Source organism: Dama dama, chromosome 29 (assembly GCF_033118175.1).
Source record: "Dama dama isolate Ldn47 chromosome 29, ASM3311817v1, whole genome shotgun sequence".
Classification (NCBI taxonomy): Eukaryota; Metazoa; Chordata; class Mammalia; order Artiodactyla; family Cervidae; genus Dama; species Dama dama.
Genome location: NC_083709.1, coordinates 25,971,737 through 25,990,765, shown reverse-complemented (window position 1 = coordinate 25,990,765; position 19,029 = coordinate 25,971,737). Strand labels below are relative to the sequence as shown.

The window sequence follows — 19,029 nt, the reverse complement described above, 5'->3', positions numbered from 1 at the left end:
GATCTCTTGGGAATGGTACCCAAAGTAGGCACTAGATCCCCTTAAGAAAGGAGACCTGGGTGGGGAGGTGGGAGGCCTCCTAGAACCTTCCTAGCTGTAGAACTTCTGTCTTCGGCTGGCTAAGCGAGGTGACCATGCATTGTGTGGCTACATTCTCTTTTATCCTAAACCCTGCACCTGGCTGTGCCCAGGACTAAAGCACAGTTGGAGACTAAACCTTCTGTTTTCAAAGGTATGACCTCATGAGACAGTGCTGGCGGGAGAAGCCTTATGAAAGGCCCTCATTCGCCCAGATCCTGGTGTCCTTAAACAGGATGTTAGAAGAACGAAAGGTGAGTATGGAACTCAAAGCATGGGTTCTTTCATTGGAATTCCTCATGTGTCCATTGTGGTTAATAGTTGATACAGGTCAGCAGGTTTTTTTGAACCATCCTGAGGTGCTAAGTGATGAGGTGCTACAGGGACATACAAGATGTGGACTCAACTTTGAGAAAGTTACAATTTTGGAGGAAACCAGATTCCCATATAAGATATAGTCAGATACTGTAGAACAATGTACAGAACTGGCTTGTCTGAGCTAGAGGGAATCTTAAATCTGTCATACAGCCTGGCCCTTTCATTCTATAGACGAAGGAGCATACTTAGAAAGGAGAAAGTGACTTGCCCAAGGACAAACGGGAGAGTGACAAGAATGTGGTCTTCAGGTTACTACGGGGCGGGTCAGGAATTCTGTAAAAACGTGTAGTAGATAGTTAATTAGCTACATAGATCTGAGGTTCAAAAGGCAAGTCTAGGTTAGGAAATTTGGAAGTTATGGAAGATGCTGGAAGTCATCAAAACCCACTTGGTAATGAAACCAGAGATGTGAAGATGAGCAGCAGACAGAGGAAGGGGTCGGGGAGGGTGTGGTGCATGTCAGAAGGGACCCGTGAAAGACCATGGGCTCGAGAAGCCAGGAGGCTGGAAAAAGTGGGAGGAAGCAATCTTATTTGCAGAAGTCAAGGGCTGCCTTTCAGGAAGAAAGTGGTTAAATACAACAGAGGGAATGAGGATAGAGAGATGTCCCCCCTAGTATCGGTATCTGGGGGCTTTTGGAGGAGGGCATGGCAGCCCGCTCCAGTATTCTTGCCTGGACAATCCCATGGACAGAGGAGCCTGATGGGCTGCAGTCCATGGGGCTGCACAGAGTTGGACACAAATGAAGTGACTTAGCAGCAGCAGCAGGTGGCGCTAAAGAACCCACCTGCCAATAATACAGGAGGTGCAGAGAGGCAGGTTCAGTCCCTGGGTGAGGAAAACGCCCCTAAAGTAGGAAATGGCAACCCACTCCAGTATTCTTGCCTGGAACATCTCATGGTCAGAGGAGCCTGGTAGGCTACGGTCCATGGAGTCGCAGAGAGTCAGACGTGACTGAGTGCACGGCCTCTGTATTTGAGCTGAGACAAGCTAAGGAAACTGGGGTATGACCGTAACTGCCCCCAGCGGAGGCAGGACTGAGCCGGCTTGTGTCTGAACCACTCCTGTTCTCCTAGACCTATGTGAACACCACACTTTATGAGAAGTTCACCTACGCAGGAATTGACTGTTCTGCAGAAGAAGCAGCCTAGGACCGACCACTTTGATCTGTATATTCTGTTTCCCCTTCACCGGCGTGAGAGACCCTTCATACCCGGATGCTCAGCAAGCAAGCCTCTGCCGAGAGAGGTGACAGAAAATGGACATGTATATAGATTGTCGCGTGCCTGGGACTTTGACCGTAAGACCCATGTGTGAATCTGCAGCACGCTCTGACCAGGACTGTATATACTATTTTGAGTAAGAATGTGCTGGAATCAGAATGCCTGTTTGTGGTTTCATATGCAATAATATATTTTTCTAAAAACATGGACTTTATGGGAAGGTGTGAGAGTACAATTACTGCAGTGTATAACTCATTATTGTCCTAGGTATTTTTTTTATATTTACCTATATATTGGATGCTCTAAGATGTTTCACTGTTACTATTAGTAAACCTGTCGGCTCAGGTGAGAAAAAGTAGGGGAAAGGTATGAGTTCTAACAGGACATCGATTTAGGTCTCTTAAATGTTAACCTAAGTGATGTAAGAGAGCTTTTTCTATCTCTGAATATTCCCCCTCATCTGTGGAAGCCATCCTGATTCCCTTGTTAATTCGACAACATTTTCATGTGTTTCCAGAACCAACAAGTCAGTCCTAAACGCAGACACTGAAATACCGACTTAAATCTCATTCCTTAGAAGCCTAAGAACTTTAGGAAGTGTAAGTCTGATAAGCTAATAGGTTTCAGTTTCTCAGATGACATCGATGTGTTTGTTAAGAAATTAAAGCAGGAAGCTTGTAGTTATATTTGGGAGACATGTGACATGTATCATGGCAGATTAACATCCCTACCTGTCTTGCACATTGTAAAAAGTTCTAGTTTTGATCAGTTGTGAGTTTACCATTTATATTGTAGGCACATGCTATACTGAGATCATATAGTAAGTGAATAAATGTCTTGCCTACCCACTTTTTGTCTAGGAATGTGTCTCATGAGTATTACCAACCGTCTCTATTATACTTTCAAGAAAACACTTTAAATTATCACCCTCTAATGTGTTGGCAATACGCAGACAGCAGTTGGTGAGTATATTCAACCAGATGTATCACAAGATTAGAAACATCTCCCAGAAATATTCTACTGTTTTCCTGTACCTCTGGTTCCAATATGAACTGAGGGCTTAAAATTGGAATCTCTCTTAACTGTGTTGCAGTGTTGTACATACTGCGTGATGTTCCATATTCCTGCCGTCTGCTCAACTTCATGCATCAGAAAGTGACCAGGAAACTGCATTTTCCAAAAGCTCTTCATCCACAGCAGGATAGGCAGTGGAGACACAGTAAAAGTAACCCTGCTGCCGCACCATTTATTCTTCAGCGGAGCAGGGGCTGGAATGAAGAGCCACTGGAAGTAGGTCCAAATATGTATATAACAGTTCCTTTTTGCTTTTTACCCAAATGTTGTGAAGATACTCCTGAAAACTCTTGGTTTGTATGTACATGGAACCAAACAAGAACGGGGATGAATGTATCTCTGGAAAATGTAGATAATGTCTTCAAATTTTGCATGTGGCTTTGGAATACACAATAACAGCTACCTTCTCTATAACAGCTTCACCTTCTTGATGATATATATTTAAAATAAATTTACATCATTATGAATTTACTTCACATCAAGTAAAAGGGATGACTACAAAAGTATGGCATCACGAAAAAGGAATTCACTGATACTTAGTATTCAAAATACTGAAGCAGCAAGCCTAAGGTGTGCTAAGGACTGACACATCATCACAATGAACTGTCAGAAGGCCATGAATTCACCTCTGACACAGCGGCCGTCCGGCCGACATCTCTGTGCCTCATCCGTGCTGTTGACAAAGAAACCTTTGCAGCTTTGTAGCATGTTAACAGAATTAATACTAAAGATTCATACTTACTCAAAGGTCAGCCATCTGAATGAATCTGTGTCATTTCCACGGGCCAGTTTGCATATTATCAAAAAGCAATGAAGGGAAGAACCAACCCCTTTAAGGAACTAGATGATTCCAGTATTGGGAATATAGATTAGACTTCAGTGTACCAGAAGATCCACAGGATACTGCCTTAAAAAAAAGGTCAACAAGTGGTTGACAGGAATCAAAATCAAGGAAGAGTCCACCAGTTAGAATGAAAACACCTCACACAACAGCCCAATGACCACTCTGTGTTATGTTAACAGCACGCTGAAAGTTTACATTCATATCCGTATATTCTGTGAGGACATTCTCTACATCTATTTCTATATAGGCGATCTAAAGAAAACTGTTATGATTTTGTTAGGAAAACATGTTTCTGACTCCTAGCAGTATAATGGTTCCAGGTATTTAAAGAGGAAAAGAAATTTAAGTAATCTGAGAAATGAACTTTGTGAAAGTCCTGGACTCATTACTTCAACTTTAAAGCATCTTCCATGGTCATCTGCACACAGCCTATGAAGATAAGTCAAATTCCAAACAACCTAATTCCTTCCCCACCCATCCCCAGACACAACTTTAGAAACTGCTGTGGAAATCCGACCTTTAAAATGTAGTACATAAACCTCGACAGGGCTTTCCTTTCTCCTCTTCTCTGAAAGTGTGGGGAAACCTCATGTTACTATAGATGAAACTTAGCTGCCATCAGTGGAGGCCAAAGAGTCACGGATGCAATGCAGAGGTTTAAGATATTCTTGGGCCAGGTGGTTACTTTTTTCCTTTTAGGTCATCTTTTACCTTCCAGAGGACCAGTTCCATGCAGGCGGTTGCATTTTCACTGGAACTGAGACCTCCAAATAGAACAGGATAAAAAAATGTTAGACATAGACAACTCCCTCTGAGGTTGCCCACAGATGGTCTCAAAACGGTTTTGAGTTTGTAACACAATCAACTCTGGCCGCTTATCAACATATCACTATTTCATACCTAGAACCACCACTGGTTGCTTTAGAAATGTTTTACATAGATCTAGATGAACAAACATCTCCCTTTTTCTGCATACCATGTCCTCAGTCACATGGTCACTACGTTCCTATGATGGGATAGCACATCAGTACCTTCTCCATGAACCTCTTTTCCAGGGATATGCAACGAGAAAGTGTCAGACACCAGTGAATGACAGATCTGACAAGAAGCCAGAAATAGAGATGTTAGAAAAAATATACCTCTCTAGACAGAGTGACCTTAGATATGACATGGGTTTAAAAAGTAGATGAAATCTACCCAAAATACCAAGCCTACAGTTCCTTTGAAAATAATAGGTGATGTCTGAGATTGAGAAAAATCATATGGGCTACACTTGTAAAATGGTGTATTATTTTTTGTTTCCTTGCATTATTCTGAGAGAACTGTGGTGTTCTTTAACTTTGCTTTATACAGGGCATTTTTTGTTGTTAAGATGAAATATTTTTGTGTCCATGGTCCCAGGTTGTCTTCAGCAGAACACATTATGAATTTTATAATAGCATTTTCTGGGTATTTGAGATATGAATATTTTAAACAAAGCAGATAATATAAAGATCCTGTGTAAGATGGTATTGGTTTAGTGTCTAATAGACATAGAATGAAATAAATACCACAAGATAAAATCTGAATTCTTGTACAATAAATGACATGATCAGAGGAGCATCTGTAGAAACATAGCATTATAACATTTTAACATTCAAAATTAACTTTCTTTTCTATCTTGTGCAATAGAGGGGCCTATATGGGTCTGCATGAAATGTACACAGTCACGAACCTCCATACCTCATGCTTATGGTACATGAAATGTACAGAGTAACTAACCTCCATACCTCATGCTTATGGTAATGCCACTAGCAGGAGAGCTGGTGGGCTCTCCTGTTTAATGAGCCTGTTTAATGTTGGGCCTTTACATCAGAAATATCAGAAGTAAAAAACGTTCTGAGAGCAAGATCTACCAATCCATTACAAAGCAAGTGCATGCATGATGAATCTACTGAATTTGAGTTACACTTCCTTTTACAAAAAGCTCACTATTTACCCTGGGCGAGATAATCTGCTTGAGTGCTCAGTCACTTCAGTCGTGTCTGACTCTCTGCGACCCTGTGGACCGTAGCCATGGACAGGCTCCTCTGTCCATGGGATTCTCCAGGCAAGAACACTGGAGTGGGTTGCCATGCCCTCCTCCAGGGGAGCTTTCCAACCCAGGGATGGAACTCATGACTCTTACGTCTCCTGCATTGGCAGGTAGGTTCTTTACCACTAGTGCCACTGAGATAACTTGGACCCAATCAATTTTAGACTCTCATTAGGTTTAATGAAAATCACATTTGAAAAGAGGTACACAGCAACATTTAGGATGGAATTAGATCTCTACACCAACAAAAGTTTTCTGTATGAATTCCAAGGTCACAAGTCTGCCCCAGTTTTGATGCCTATGCAACATCTAGGTCTATGCCAGGTGGTGGGCATGGAACACATTTTACTTAAACAGATACTTGGGGTTTCTCTATCCTAGGAGATAACCCACAGGGAAGTATTTAAAACAGGGGACCTTTACCATGAACCTCATGATGTATTCACTCCCGTCAGACTCAGGAGCTTGATGTTTATCAGGAGCAAGCAGGCTCTTACCTTCATGCTGAATGACTCTGCAGGCAGTCAGCCACTAAGCCCTTCCGGGATCTTTTGTGAGGCAAGCCTAGCGGATGAGGGAACAGAACCATCGTGTCCACAACCGAAGTATGAATTAACTGTCAAATGAAAGAGGAAACCTCTTTAGGAATTCTTCCCAAAGAATAAGAAAACTGATGGCAGCAGCAGGAACTGTAGCAGCAGAAACACTACTACAAAACCAAGGAACGTGAGCAGTTATACGAGCTCAGTCACCAAGCACTTTACCTGGCTTGTCTCACTACAAGTTGCAGACTAACCCAGCACGGTAGGTATTTCATTGTCCCCTTTCTGCAGCCAGAGAAACTGAGGCTTGGAGAGGTTAAAGTTGCCTCAGCCAAGTGAGTACATTAGAAAGAAATCCAACCTCAGAGCCTGACTGCCGAGTCTACTTTCCACCAAGAGATCCCACTAGGAAGCAGCATGAACTCAGAGGGGGTTCCAGTAATTACTGGCTGGGTGGCGGCAGCCAGGGGGTAGTCAGGCTCCTCCCACCTGTGACTCAACTGAGGGGGGAACACCTCACTCCAGTGCAAGTCCCACTTCCGTGGTTTATTTGTCCGTCTCTGGGGAGGGGGCATGGAAAGGGATTAGTCCCATCTAGGGAGTAAATTTTACAATAGGATGGATACGGGGGAGGGGGGACAGATTATAATAGAGTCTAGATAGTCAGGTGCCATTTGGATTCTTCATTAGAAGAGCTGTAATTTAAAAAGGCGTAAAAGAAGGTTAGCCTCAGGCCAAGAGTCATTTAAAGACTGATCAAGAAGAAAAAGGTGGGAAATTTAATGTTTAGCACCTATGATGCCCTGTCCAGAAACACTTTATAGATTCTCACTTAATGTATCAGTCACATCTTAGACACTGTTCCTGGCTGCAGAGGATGGAGCAAAAATATAAGGTGGTTGTGGAAACAGAAAATAAAAAAAGAGACATCTATGAGGAATCTGGAAGGAAGAAACAGACTGATTACAAGGAATAAGGAAACATGGTGGTTTGAAATTTCTGGTCTGGGAGGCAGATGAAACAACAGGTCCTAGAAAATGAGAAGCAGGAACATCAAGGTGAGAAGCTGTTTGAGAGGTGCTGTCGCTGAGGTGACAGAGGGACATCTCTGTGAAGACCTTTCCGACAGAAAGCTTACGTCCCCACATCTCCCTGCCCACACTTGGGTGGGGTCTGGTGGGAGGACATTCGGTCTCCTCCGTCACATGCACACAACAGTGCTGTGGGCAACAACTATCTATACTACGGTGCCCGCTGTGCAGAGAAAGAGGTGGACATTCACTCGGGAGAATTAAAGAAGCTGACTTGTATTCCTGCACTAAACAACTTCTCTGCATGAAGGCTGAGTCCTAGGCATGGCTGAAACAAACAGTCAAGGTCCCCAAAGTTCCAGAGCTTCACTGTGCAATGTGGTAGCCACGAGCCACGTGCAACTATTGAAGTTAAGTAAAGAAACTGAAAAAATCATTTTCTCAATCAGACATTTGTATCTGTGATGTCCAATATCCCCTGGAGGAGGACATGGCAACCCATTCCAGTATTCTTGCCTGGAGAATCCCATGGACAGAGGAGCCTGGCGGGCTACAGTCCATAGGTTGCAAAGAATCAGACACAACTGATGTCCACCATCTTGGATAGTTAAAATAATGGAAAGTTATATCGCAGGGCACTGTTCTAGACCAGGGAAAGCCACCAAACTCTTCAAGTCCTAAATTATAGACAGCTTAGGCGTGCAGCCCACACCACCTCTGTTATAAATACTCAACAATGACCTTGTAGTGTGAAAACACAAGAGAAAATATATCAATGAATGGGTGTGACGGTTCTGTTCCAATAAAAATATTTCCAAAAACAGGTAGCTGACATGAGCCAGAGAGTGCAAACTCCTAGAACATGGAGCAAAAAAACAGACCATTTTAATCCAGAGTATATGAAAGGGGAGATCTTCAGGTTTATCATGCCAAGTAAAATAAGCATATCTCTGATGTTAAGCCTACCTATAAGGCGTACCTGACTTACATGAAAAAATACTTTCCAGGATGTGACTATAATAACTTGTTAGAGCAACTTAGTCATACTTATTTGGATATTAAAGATGATGATCAAAGATCATGTCAAAAAAAACACAATGATTTTGGCTTTATCACAGTTGATGATGGACTGACTTTCTTTCTGATCTTGATTAGCCAAATGACTTGGCTATCTTACACTGCTTTTGGTTTACCATAAGTTCGACAGTGTTATTAGCACAGACAGTGATTCTTGTCTTCCTTGTCTTGTCAAAAAAGGGGAAATCAAGCATCAGTGATGACACAACGATAATGACTACCAGGTTAACACACAGAGTTTTGTAAGAAGATGAACCTGTAACTCTTTACCTTAAGCGCAGAGAGACTGTGTTCAAAGCTATGTCCAATTAGTATAGTGTCAGCACTGAAGAGGTTCAATAAGATAGTTTGCACATCATGGACTGAGGTCTTCATGTTCTTCAAGTCATCTTCAACCACACCAGAAAACCTGCCCCAATAAGATGCACAATGCATGTAAGGACGCAGCTCAGTAGATTTCATCAGTTACAGTTAGACTGCATTACTGACTCAATAAGACAAACATTTGATGAACAGAACAGAGATCTTATGACTGTCAACTACCCCTTTATTAGGTTATACTGGTGTAACGGGAAAATTTATCATTTGGATCAATCATGTAAGGCTGGAGGAGACATTACTACAAGCTGATAAAGCTCCTTGTGAACTCTCATCTTTGTATAATCTGAGCTTTGTCAATTACCATTTAGTTAAGTTAGCCTGTCTCACATTAAGACAAAGCTAAAGATGAAACATGGGGAACATGGAGAAGCAAATGGTGCCCTAAGCAGAGCCTAGAAAACTTAAGTTTGAACTATGCTGTGTTTCTGTCATTTACTTATTATGTTTGATTTTTAACAAGTTACTTAACCTTCTGGTTTCAGTTTTCTCATCTGTAAAGTAGGATCAATTACCAATCTTAATGGCTCAGGATGAACTGAGAGACTGGCACTGACATGTATACACTACTACTGTGTGTATTGCTTCCCTGGTGGCTCAGAGGGTAAAGCGTCTGCCTGCAAGGCGGGAGACCTGGGTTCAGTCCCTGGGTTGGGAAGATCCTCTGGAGAAGGAAATGGCAGCCCACTCCAGTACTCTTGCCTGGAAAGTCTCATGGACGGAGGAGCCTGGTAGGCTGCAGTCCATAGGGTCGCAAAGAGTCAGACACAACTGAGCGACTTCACTTTTCAATGGCTTAAGAGAATCTAGTGAAAATATATGCATACAGTGAAAATACATGCATAAACCTGACTATCCTAGTGGTTTTCATGAAGCACTTACTAAATAAGTGTTCAGAAACATGACTATTGCTGTGCCTTAGTGCAGATTAGGAGAAAAGAAAAATACTGCAAAGGTATTTTCAACTTAAGCTTTATGTTAATATTATTGTCTCCTATAAGGAAAAAAAAGACAGCTGGCTCCATCATCTGGCTTAATTAAGGAATGTGATTCATAATCAAATATTTGGATTAAGAGGAAATGATCATGGATAGAGTACTTGGGTTTGTTTTAAAGCAGCTCTTAAAGAATGTCATGCATTGAATCCTTTCAACCTTTTAAGATTTGAAGGTTCTTTTGTTTTTAATGCGAGCCCTTCTCATTTTGCTGCTGTGACTATCAGTAATTACCAAAACATTTCCTGACTTGTTCCAAAAAGGAGTTAGAAAAGATTACATTAAACCCATGGAAGAACAAGAACCAGTAAGAGTACAATAACTTTTAAATTATAGCTCAATAAAGTTTAAAAAAAGAATAAAATAGATGAGGCTATTAGGATATGGCCAAAATGAGTAGGAAAAAAACATCAAATGAGGTCAGGAGAGAGATTAGTAACAAAATGCATTTTCTGATAACAGGAACTTTTATTGAGTTTTTATGTATACAAACATTTTTATGAACGCGAGGGAATTTGCTAAAAACTGCTTGTTAGCAGAATTCTCTGTAATTATTCTCAAAATTTATCACAACTTTTAATTCACTCCCATTTTGCCTTGTTGTGATCCAAAATGATGGACGTACACACATATAAATCATGTGTAATATATGTACTATAAATTATATACTACTTAATGTGTATAATATATACATTGGTTTCCCCTGTGGCTCAGCGGTAAAGAATCTGTGTATATGTGTGTAAAGTCGTATCTGTTCACATACATGTACACACGTGTGTGCATTTATTTATATGTGCACATACAAACGTGTACACACACAGGCTGTGTTGTGCTGCAATTAGTTACTCGGTTGTGTCTGACTCTTTGCGACCCTATGAGTGTAGCCCACCAGGCTCCTCTGTCCATGGGACTGTCCAGTCAAGAATACTGGAGTGGGTTGCCATGCCCTCCTCCAGGGGATCTTCCCGACCCAGAGATCGACCCAAGTTTCCCGCATTGCAGGTGGATTCTTTACCGTCTGAGCCACCAGGAAAGCCCAAGAAAACTGGAGTGGGTACACACACACATACAAGACATACTTAAGCACCACTGGAAAATTCGTTATTCAAAGAAAATTGAATAAACACAATCATATCAGTAATTAACACTTCTAAATTTTCATTCTAGAATAAGATCAGTGTCTTCTATTTTACATTTAAATAAATATATGTGTTATGTCATATGGCTTATATGCCTTTAGGAAATTCAATTCAATTAATCGATGATATTATCGGGTGTTTTATATGAGGTTTTTAAAAATTAAAGGCATATCTTATACTATCTCCAGTTACCACTGAGTTTGGATCAGAAGCATGCCGTTCTTTAATAAAATAGAATTTTCACTGAACCAGTGTTCTGCATGCTGTATAAAAGCTGTGTATACTCAATGACATGTCTACAGGATTACAGAAATCTTCATCTAATGGGAATAGCATAGCATGATATTTTCAGAAGAAACCTATTAATGGTTGAATGAATAAATGAATGAATAATTTATTCAATATTTTTGCCTATCTCTCTAGCCTCCTACCTACCACTCCAACATGTAAACACCATGAGGGTATGAGACCTAATCTCTTATTTAAAGGGTTACCCAGGGCCTAATACAGTGCCTGCATAAGTCTAGCAAGGTATTCAACAGAACATGAATAATTTTGAATAAATAAATTAAAACAGTGTAACTCATGCTCTAAAGTTGACTCCAGTAAAGGTACCTAGGCTAAAACTTAAACTACATGTTGAATATTCTATCATTTGAAAAACAAACCCCTTATATAATGCATACCTAGTGTTACAGTCAATGACCTCTTCATCTGGTTTCACAAATGTATCACAGACCACCTGGAGGCTGGGATCCATCACTGTTACTTGAGTAAGTTCCAAACCTTTGGCTGCATAGCACTATAAAGGCAGAGATATTAAATTTATATACCACATTGAATAAACCTATTTCAACATCATAGATATAATAAAGGACTATTTCTAACTAGAATATACAATTTAATCCTGTCATTCAGTTTTGCCAACAAAAGCCAGTGAGTGGATCTGACAGTCATATCAAAGATGTCCCAAACTTTAATTTTTTTCCTCAGTGTTAGTAATATTTCTGCTAATAAAATAATTTCATTTTCTTGGCTTAGGCTTTACAAGAATTTTCATTAGAGATCAATGCTATCCAATAGAAACCTCTGTGAAGATGAAATGTTCTATTTCTGTCCTGTCCAATAGGGTAGCCAGCAGCCACAAGGGGCTACTGAGTATTTGAAATATGGCTAGTATGACTGAAGAACTGAATTTTCAACTTAGTTAAATTTTTTACTGAAGTTAACATTGTTTTCTAACATTATGTAAATTTCATGTATACAACATTATACTTTGACTTCTATATACACTACAGTACGCTTCACCACCAAAAATTTTGTTTTCATCCTTCACCATACAGGGCTTCCCTGGTGGCTCAGAGGTTAAAGTGTCTGCCTCCAATGTGGGAGACCCGGGTTCGATCCCTGGGTCGGGAAGATCCCCTGGAGAAGGAAATGGTAACCTTCTCCAGTGTTCTTGCCTGGAGAGTCCCATGGACGGAGGGGCCTGGTAGGCTACAGTCCACAGGGTCGCAAAGAGTCGGACACGACTGAGCAACTTCACTTTCACTTTTCACCATACAGTTGACCGCCTTTACCCATTTTGCCCTTCGCTGCTTCCCTCTGGTAATGGCTACTCTGTTCACTACCTCGACATGTTTGTCTGCCAGTGGGTATCATACTGGACAACACAGTTAGTTATAAACCTTGTTGAATGGGAAAAAAAAAAAAATCCAAACTATGGTTACATAAACATGGCACCATAGAGGACAACATGGTGATGATATTTGATTTCTAAGCCAGATGCAGCTTCAACCGTCTCCAATTAAAAATCTAAGTTTGAAACTGTACGCTGCTCTTCTATATTTATTATAATTATAGTCCACAAGTCTGCTTTCCAAACATGCCACAAGGAATAAAAATTTAATGTTTTGTTAAAGATGACCGTTCACAGGATGTTTGACACATACAAAGCACTCTGTCATGTATCAGTATTATCTGATTTTCACCGTCACTGGGGGATTATCATTAACCTCTTGCCTGATCCAGGAGACTTGCCTGATAAGCCGTGGAGCTCCCCAGGTCTCATGATTCCAAGTTCTGCTTTCCCCCTACTATCTAGTACTGATTCTCATATAAAAGAAGATAAATCCCTATAAAAATTTTACTGTCTCTATAAAAAATAGTTTGTTAAAAATTAAAGCTTTTATAATGGTTTGGGGGATAACAGCAGTGTTCATAACACTTTCCACCCATGTAATTTCAGCAATGTAATGAGCAGGACAAGCAGTGATTATGTATAAAAAGAATCAATAGGTAACAGAAAAAGGATCATCGGCCAACTCCTGACTCCATCGCTAAGTGCTGAAAGTGAAAGCGAAGTCATTCAGCCGTGTCCGACTCTTTGTGACCCCGTGGACTGCAGCCCGCCAGGCTCCTCTGTCCGTGGGATTTTCCAGGCAACGGTACCGGAGTGGGTTGCCATTTTCTTCTCTAGGGGATCTTTCCGACCCAGGGATCGAACCCGGGTCTCCCACACAACCAGTAGGTGCTTTACCGTCTGAGACACCAGGGAAGCCCTAGTGCCTAGCCCTAAGTGCAGGGACCCGGCCAAGTCACTTAACTCTTTTTCAGCTACAGCTGCTTCACCCAAAATATGCGAACAGCATTGCAGAGCTATGTGGGATTGAGAGAGAAAGCCTGGGAAAGTTCCTTGCACACATATACGTAAGGTAAAACATACCACCAACGTGCCACCTCCCAGTTCACAGCAAACACACGGTGATTCCCGACGAGGGGTGGGAACTCGACCGACGTCTTCACAAAGCCCCCCTAGGCTTACTTTTTGTTTATGAACATGATGCTAAAACAAACATTGCCAAATAAGTTACCGTATATTTTGGCAAGAGGAATTAAGCTCATAAAAATTTCACTAACTGAAAATCAGTGAATTAATTAGACCGGATGTTCATCGATCCTCTAGGTCTGGCAGCAGACAGCAACTATGGTTCTGACACAAACAGAATTCTGGGCAACAAGCCCCACCTTGGCGACCTGACACCCGGGGGATCCAAGAACACCTCTGCAACAGCTGTACCGCCTTTCTAGGCTGCCAACGACTGCAAACCACACAAAGAAAAATCAAATGAGCAAGCTTGACAAGGCAGAGTGGCTAACTCTCAGAGCATCTTACCCTCAAAGGCCATTAAGGCCTTACCATGCAAGTGATCTGTGTCAGGTCTAAAACTCTGTAGTTACTTTGTATAGTTACTTTCCTAGCTATCATGTAACCAACAGGAAACACTGACTCCTGGAAGCAGAATTCTCGGGGGTTGCTTTTTTTGGCTGCACTGGGTCTTCCTTATAACACGTGGGGTCTTCCATGCATCGAGCGGGATCTTGTCCACAGGGCGCACGGACTCGAGTTGCGGCACACAGGCTCAGCAGCTGTGTGCACGGGCCGAGGTCCCTGACGAGGATCAAACCCCAGCCCCTGCACTGTAAGGCAGATTCTTTACCACGGGGCCAACAGGGACGTTGCCAGGGGTTGGACTCTGAAGGTGAGTTATAACTGCACATGTCCTGAACACCTTCTTCCCCTTCTTCCCTTTGCTCCCCTATCATCTGTCCTGATCTTCAGCTCCTCCCCTAGTGTCCCTTCTTCACCCTGCTTAACTCTGCCTCAGCCAGCCTCTCTAAATATTCTACTCTCTCTCTTTGCTGGAGCCCTGTGGTGGCTCCACCCAACACCCTCTCCCTTTCTGTATCTGAGTTGTTGATCTGACCCAAGAAACATCACCCAGTTACATGGCTTGAGACCACATGCTATCTTCAACCCTGGAGGGACCTCCAAAATCCCAACATTCTCTTCTTCCACTCCTTTGGCCAGATACTTTGCACATTTTCACAGCAATAATGCTAAGCCTTCATCTCTTTCTCTCTCTCCAATCTTCCATATCACCTGTACCCTTATTCACCCCAAGCCCTTCTTCCCTCTGGCCCAAGGAAATGTTCTCCCAACTGTTCCCTATAACCCCCTCTGCCTACAGCAATTTCCACACCAGTTTTTCTATAAAATGTGGTTAGATTAAATGTGCTGCTTCAAGCACATTCTCATTATACTACTTTCCTCAAATGCTTCATTTGTACATTAATGATCAAATGCAAATTTCTCATGCTGGCACTTCTGGCTTACTTATCCAATTTTGACATCTCACAGCTTTATCTTATCTTCTGAGATGAGAAAGAGAGCCAAGAACCAGTGTTAACAGAGCACGGGTTGTAAGCCAGGACATGGGCACATCAGCTCACTCAACTGCCACACAAACCTCTTTTTATGAAGGTGGAAATGAAAGCTCAGAGAGCTTCAGAAACCTGCCCGAGGTCTCAGAGAAAGTAAGTGATAGAACAAACCTAAATCTCAGGTCCACCAGCTCCAAAGACCCCTCCTGTTCATGATGTCGTGTGATCCAGTGATTCCACCCGGTCCCAGTCTGCTACTCGTATTCCCTGGCAGTGTCTTCCTCTTTTTCCTCCCTTTTGGAATCTACAGTCCCCCTCTACCCTCTAAAGCTAATCCCAAACTCTCGGGTCAAATCTAAGTTTGCTTAATCTTTACTTTGCTGTTGGTCAGTTGCTAAGTCATGTCTGACTCTTGCAAACCCACTGTAGCCCACCAGGTTCCTCTGTCCATGGGATTTCCCGGACAAGAATACTAGAACGGGTTGCCATTCCTTTCTCCGGGGGATCTGCCCAACCCAGGGATCGAACCCTTGTCTCCTACACTGGCAGGTAGATTCTTTGCCACTAAGCCAGCTGGGAATCTTTACTGTATTATTTATTCTTATATTTCTTCTGTTACAATCATATCCACTGTTCCTCTCTACTTCCTCTGCCCTACTTTATTTTATTCATACCACTTATTATGATAATAGCATTTCTACTGGTGCCCATATCTACATAAATGATCCATCTGTTCATCATCTATCCAAATAGCTACCTAAGGTCTGTATATATTAGGTACCAGGCTAAATGACAGCCTGATGATGGGGAGAAAAAAAGAGGGATGGACCCTCCAAAACCTTGCAGTCTTTCAGGCACAGCAGATAAATTACTAGTCATTACAAAATGCAGTCATATGCTACCAAAGCCACTGACAGCGTGTTGTGATAGAAGAGGAACAACCTGTTTATTTTTAACTTTTATTAGAGTACAGTTGCTTTACAACGTTGGGCTAGTATCTGCTGCAAAGCAAAGCGATCAGTTATATGTATACATGTATCCCCTCTTTTTAGATTTCCTTCCCATTTAGGAGGGAGGGCCTATTTTAGATCATGGGGTTGGGAAAGAACCTTGAGGAGATCATACTTAAGCAGAGACCTAAGGAATGAGGTTTGTGGTGCTGGAGAAGACTCTAGAGAGTCCCTTGGACAGCAAGAAGATCAAACCAGTCCATCCTAAAGGAAGTCAACCCTGAATACTCATTGGAAGGTCTGGTGCTGAATCTGAAGCTCCAATACTTTGGCCACCTGATGCGAAGAGCCAACTCATTGGAAAAGACCCTGATGCTGGGTAAGACTGAGGGCAGGAGGAGGAGGGGTGACAGAGGATGAGATGGTTGGATGGCATCACCGACTCGATGGACATGGGTTTTAACGAACTCCAGGAGATAGTAAAGAACAGGAAAGCCTGGAGTGCTGCTGTCCATGGGGTCGCAAAGATTCGGACACGACTCAGCGACTGATCAACAACAAAGGATGAGAAGAGACCAGCCGTGTGAAAGGGAGAGCAGATAGCGCGTTAGAAGGCACCTTTCGCGGCGGCCAGCATGGCATGAGGATGCCCATGGAAAGGGTACAAGATGGCAGGGGCAGAGGTCAACTCTGGCAGGGCTGACAAAGCTACTGAAGAATGTTGTGAAAGCAGAGGAGTGAGGTAAACAGAACTGTGATGTGAAGATTATTCTAGGGGTTTTTGGGTGAGAAATAGACTGGGGAGGGGCGGTGAAGCCAGGAAAAGGCAGAGCAGATGGAGTGAGCCTGGAAGGCCGCCGCAGTTCAGGGTGGAAATGAGGGTGGTGTGGCTCTGGGAGGCAGCAGAGGTGGAGAAGAGACACTTTGAGGTAGAACAAGTGGGATGTGGCCACTCGGAGATGAAAGGACTCACCAGGGGATTCCCTGGTAGCCCAGGGGCGACGACTCAGGGCTTTCAGTGCTGTGGCCCCGGGGTTTAACCCCTGGTCACAGAACTAAGATCCCACAAGCCATGTGGCACAGCCCAGGAAAAACCCTTGCATTCTAAACAGATGAATGAATAAATAAATAAAAATGTTAAAAGAAAGAGGGCACCAAAGGGAGATGATGATGACAGTGCCCAGGGTTTTTGGTTCGAGTAGGGAAAAATCACCATCTAAGCGGGTTGTTGGGAGTTTACTGTGCTGCAGGAGAAAATGGGGGCCAGGACTGGGAATCAAGTGTTCGTTCATTCTCTCTCAGGGTGGGGTAGGGGCAATAAATTGAAGCTATTAGCAAAGAAATTAATGCTGGCCGGTGAGAAGTAGGTAAAGTCAGCAGGTAACTGCTTGATATATATGGTAAGCTCAGCTGTGTCTGACTCTTTGTGACTCTATGGACTATAGCCCACCAGGCTCCTCTGTCCATGGGACTCTCCAAGCAAGAATATTGGAGTGGGTTGCCATTTCCCCTCCTCCAGGGGAATCTTCCCAACCCAAGAATGGAACCCAAGTCTCTTATGTCTCCTTCATTGGCAGGAGGATTCTTTACCGCTAGCGCCAGCTGGGAAGCCCCAGCTGTTTGAACTGAGGTCCTAAAAAGGCACAGAGTCATCACAGACATGCCTCTTGAGCCAGCGAGCTCCAACTAAGTTAAGAAGTGACGGTCAGAAGTAGGTGTTTGTAATGGAAACTTCATAATCAACAGTTTCTCTCTACCAGGTTGTATTTAACAAATACACATTGAACTGAATATCCCACCTTTCTCTCTACTGATCTGGCACTGGCTCAGCTTGTCAAATAAACAGATCCACCAGATACTCACCTTTATGACTCAACACTCGGTCAAAGTGGTAGTGACATCCCTCTGTCCTGCTGTGTCTGCCTGTAGAAGTCACACCATAGATCTTCCCACATTGACAGCATGTCTTCCTAGAAGCTAAAACAGAACTACTCCTGAAGAGCTGGCAGAAAAAATGAGGACTTGAGTGCATTCTGCATTCCTGATCCTGACATGAGCACAGACTCAGTGTGATCACGAAGTACCAGGAACAGGAACGGGACTGTGTGAAGGAGTGCTTACAGGTGCGCCATCTCCTGCATCAGGAATGACATGGCTCGAAACAGGCATTCTCCTGACCGACTCCAGAGTCAGCCCTCCACCAGACAGTTGTGGTTTCAGCACCACAATCTGACTGTCACCAACCTGAATCGTCGTCTACTCTAGTACATAGTTGGAGAAGGGAATGGCTTCCTACTCCAGTATTCCTGCCTGGGGAATTCCATGGACAAAGGGGCCTGGCAGGCCACAGTCCATGGGGTCGCAAAGAGTCAGACATGACTGAGCGAGTTTCACTTTCACTAGTACATAGTAACGCCTGAATTAGGACCCATGCCCTCCTTTTAGACACAGAGATCTGTTTGTTCATTAAGTCACTAAGAGTATATCTGGGCTTTTTCACTAGATCCATTTCTGTTTTAATTTTTTTGTTCACGTTCATGTGACACGTGGGGCCTTAGATCCCCAACCAGGGATTGAACCCGAACACCCTGCACTGGACCACCACGGAGGTCCCTAGACCCATTTATGAATACTTGTTTTTTATTAATAACCCTCAAGCTGGTTCTGATGGTGAGGATGATGGTGACCACTCTTATTTCAGTGCCTTTTTTGAGATTATGAAGCAAGCACTGTTCAGCGGCACAGTTTTAACGACTCTCCTAAGAACCTGATGGGGGTAGCGACTGTCATCTCATTATTCAGAGGCTGGGAGGGTCACTTGTGACTGATCCAACATCCCGGCCCAGATCTGCCTGACTTCCTCCTTCAGAGTCCAGGTTCTTAACTGTTAAGTGCACTGCCTTCCAATGAGAGGATTTAAAGAAAAGGTAAAACAAATGGTGAAAATAATCCCAAGACAGATGTTCTAAAGATGTAAAAATATGGAGATAAATATCTTCTAACCAATGAAAAATCTTTATAT

The 19,029-nt window shown here is 42.8% G+C and overlaps 1 protein-coding gene and 1 long non-coding RNA gene across 4 annotated transcripts in view; one reads left to right on the top strand and one right to left on the bottom strand.

Annotated features, from left to right (window-relative positions):
• TEK (TEK receptor tyrosine kinase) overlaps positions 1-2,542 on the top strand; it is a 104,886-nt gene extending 102,344 nt beyond the window's left edge. For all 3 annotated transcript variants that reach the window (XM_061132263.1, XM_061132264.1, XM_061132265.1), the window contains exons 22-23: positions 233-332; positions 1,533-2,542. In XM_061132263.1, coding sequence (XP_060988246.1) covers positions 233-332; positions 1,533-1,607 — 175 coding nt within the window. In that variant the 3' untranslated portion in view covers positions 1,608-2,542. The remainder of the gene's footprint in view (positions 1-232; positions 333-1,532) is intronic.
• A 1,689-nt stretch (positions 2,543-4,231) lies between these two features.
• Positions 4,232-19,029, bottom strand: part of LOC133048556 (uncharacterized) — a 39,017-nt gene continuing 24,219 nt past the window's right edge. Inside the window, exons 9-13 of the long non-coding RNA XR_009691064.1 lie at positions 17,871-17,984; positions 11,520-11,635; positions 8,592-8,730; positions 6,169-6,287; positions 4,232-4,361 (exon numbers count right to left, since the gene is read on the bottom strand). This is a non-coding gene — a long non-coding RNA (uncharacterized LOC133048556). The remainder of the gene's footprint in view (positions 4,362-6,168; positions 6,288-8,591; positions 8,731-11,519; positions 11,636-17,870; positions 17,985-19,029) is intronic.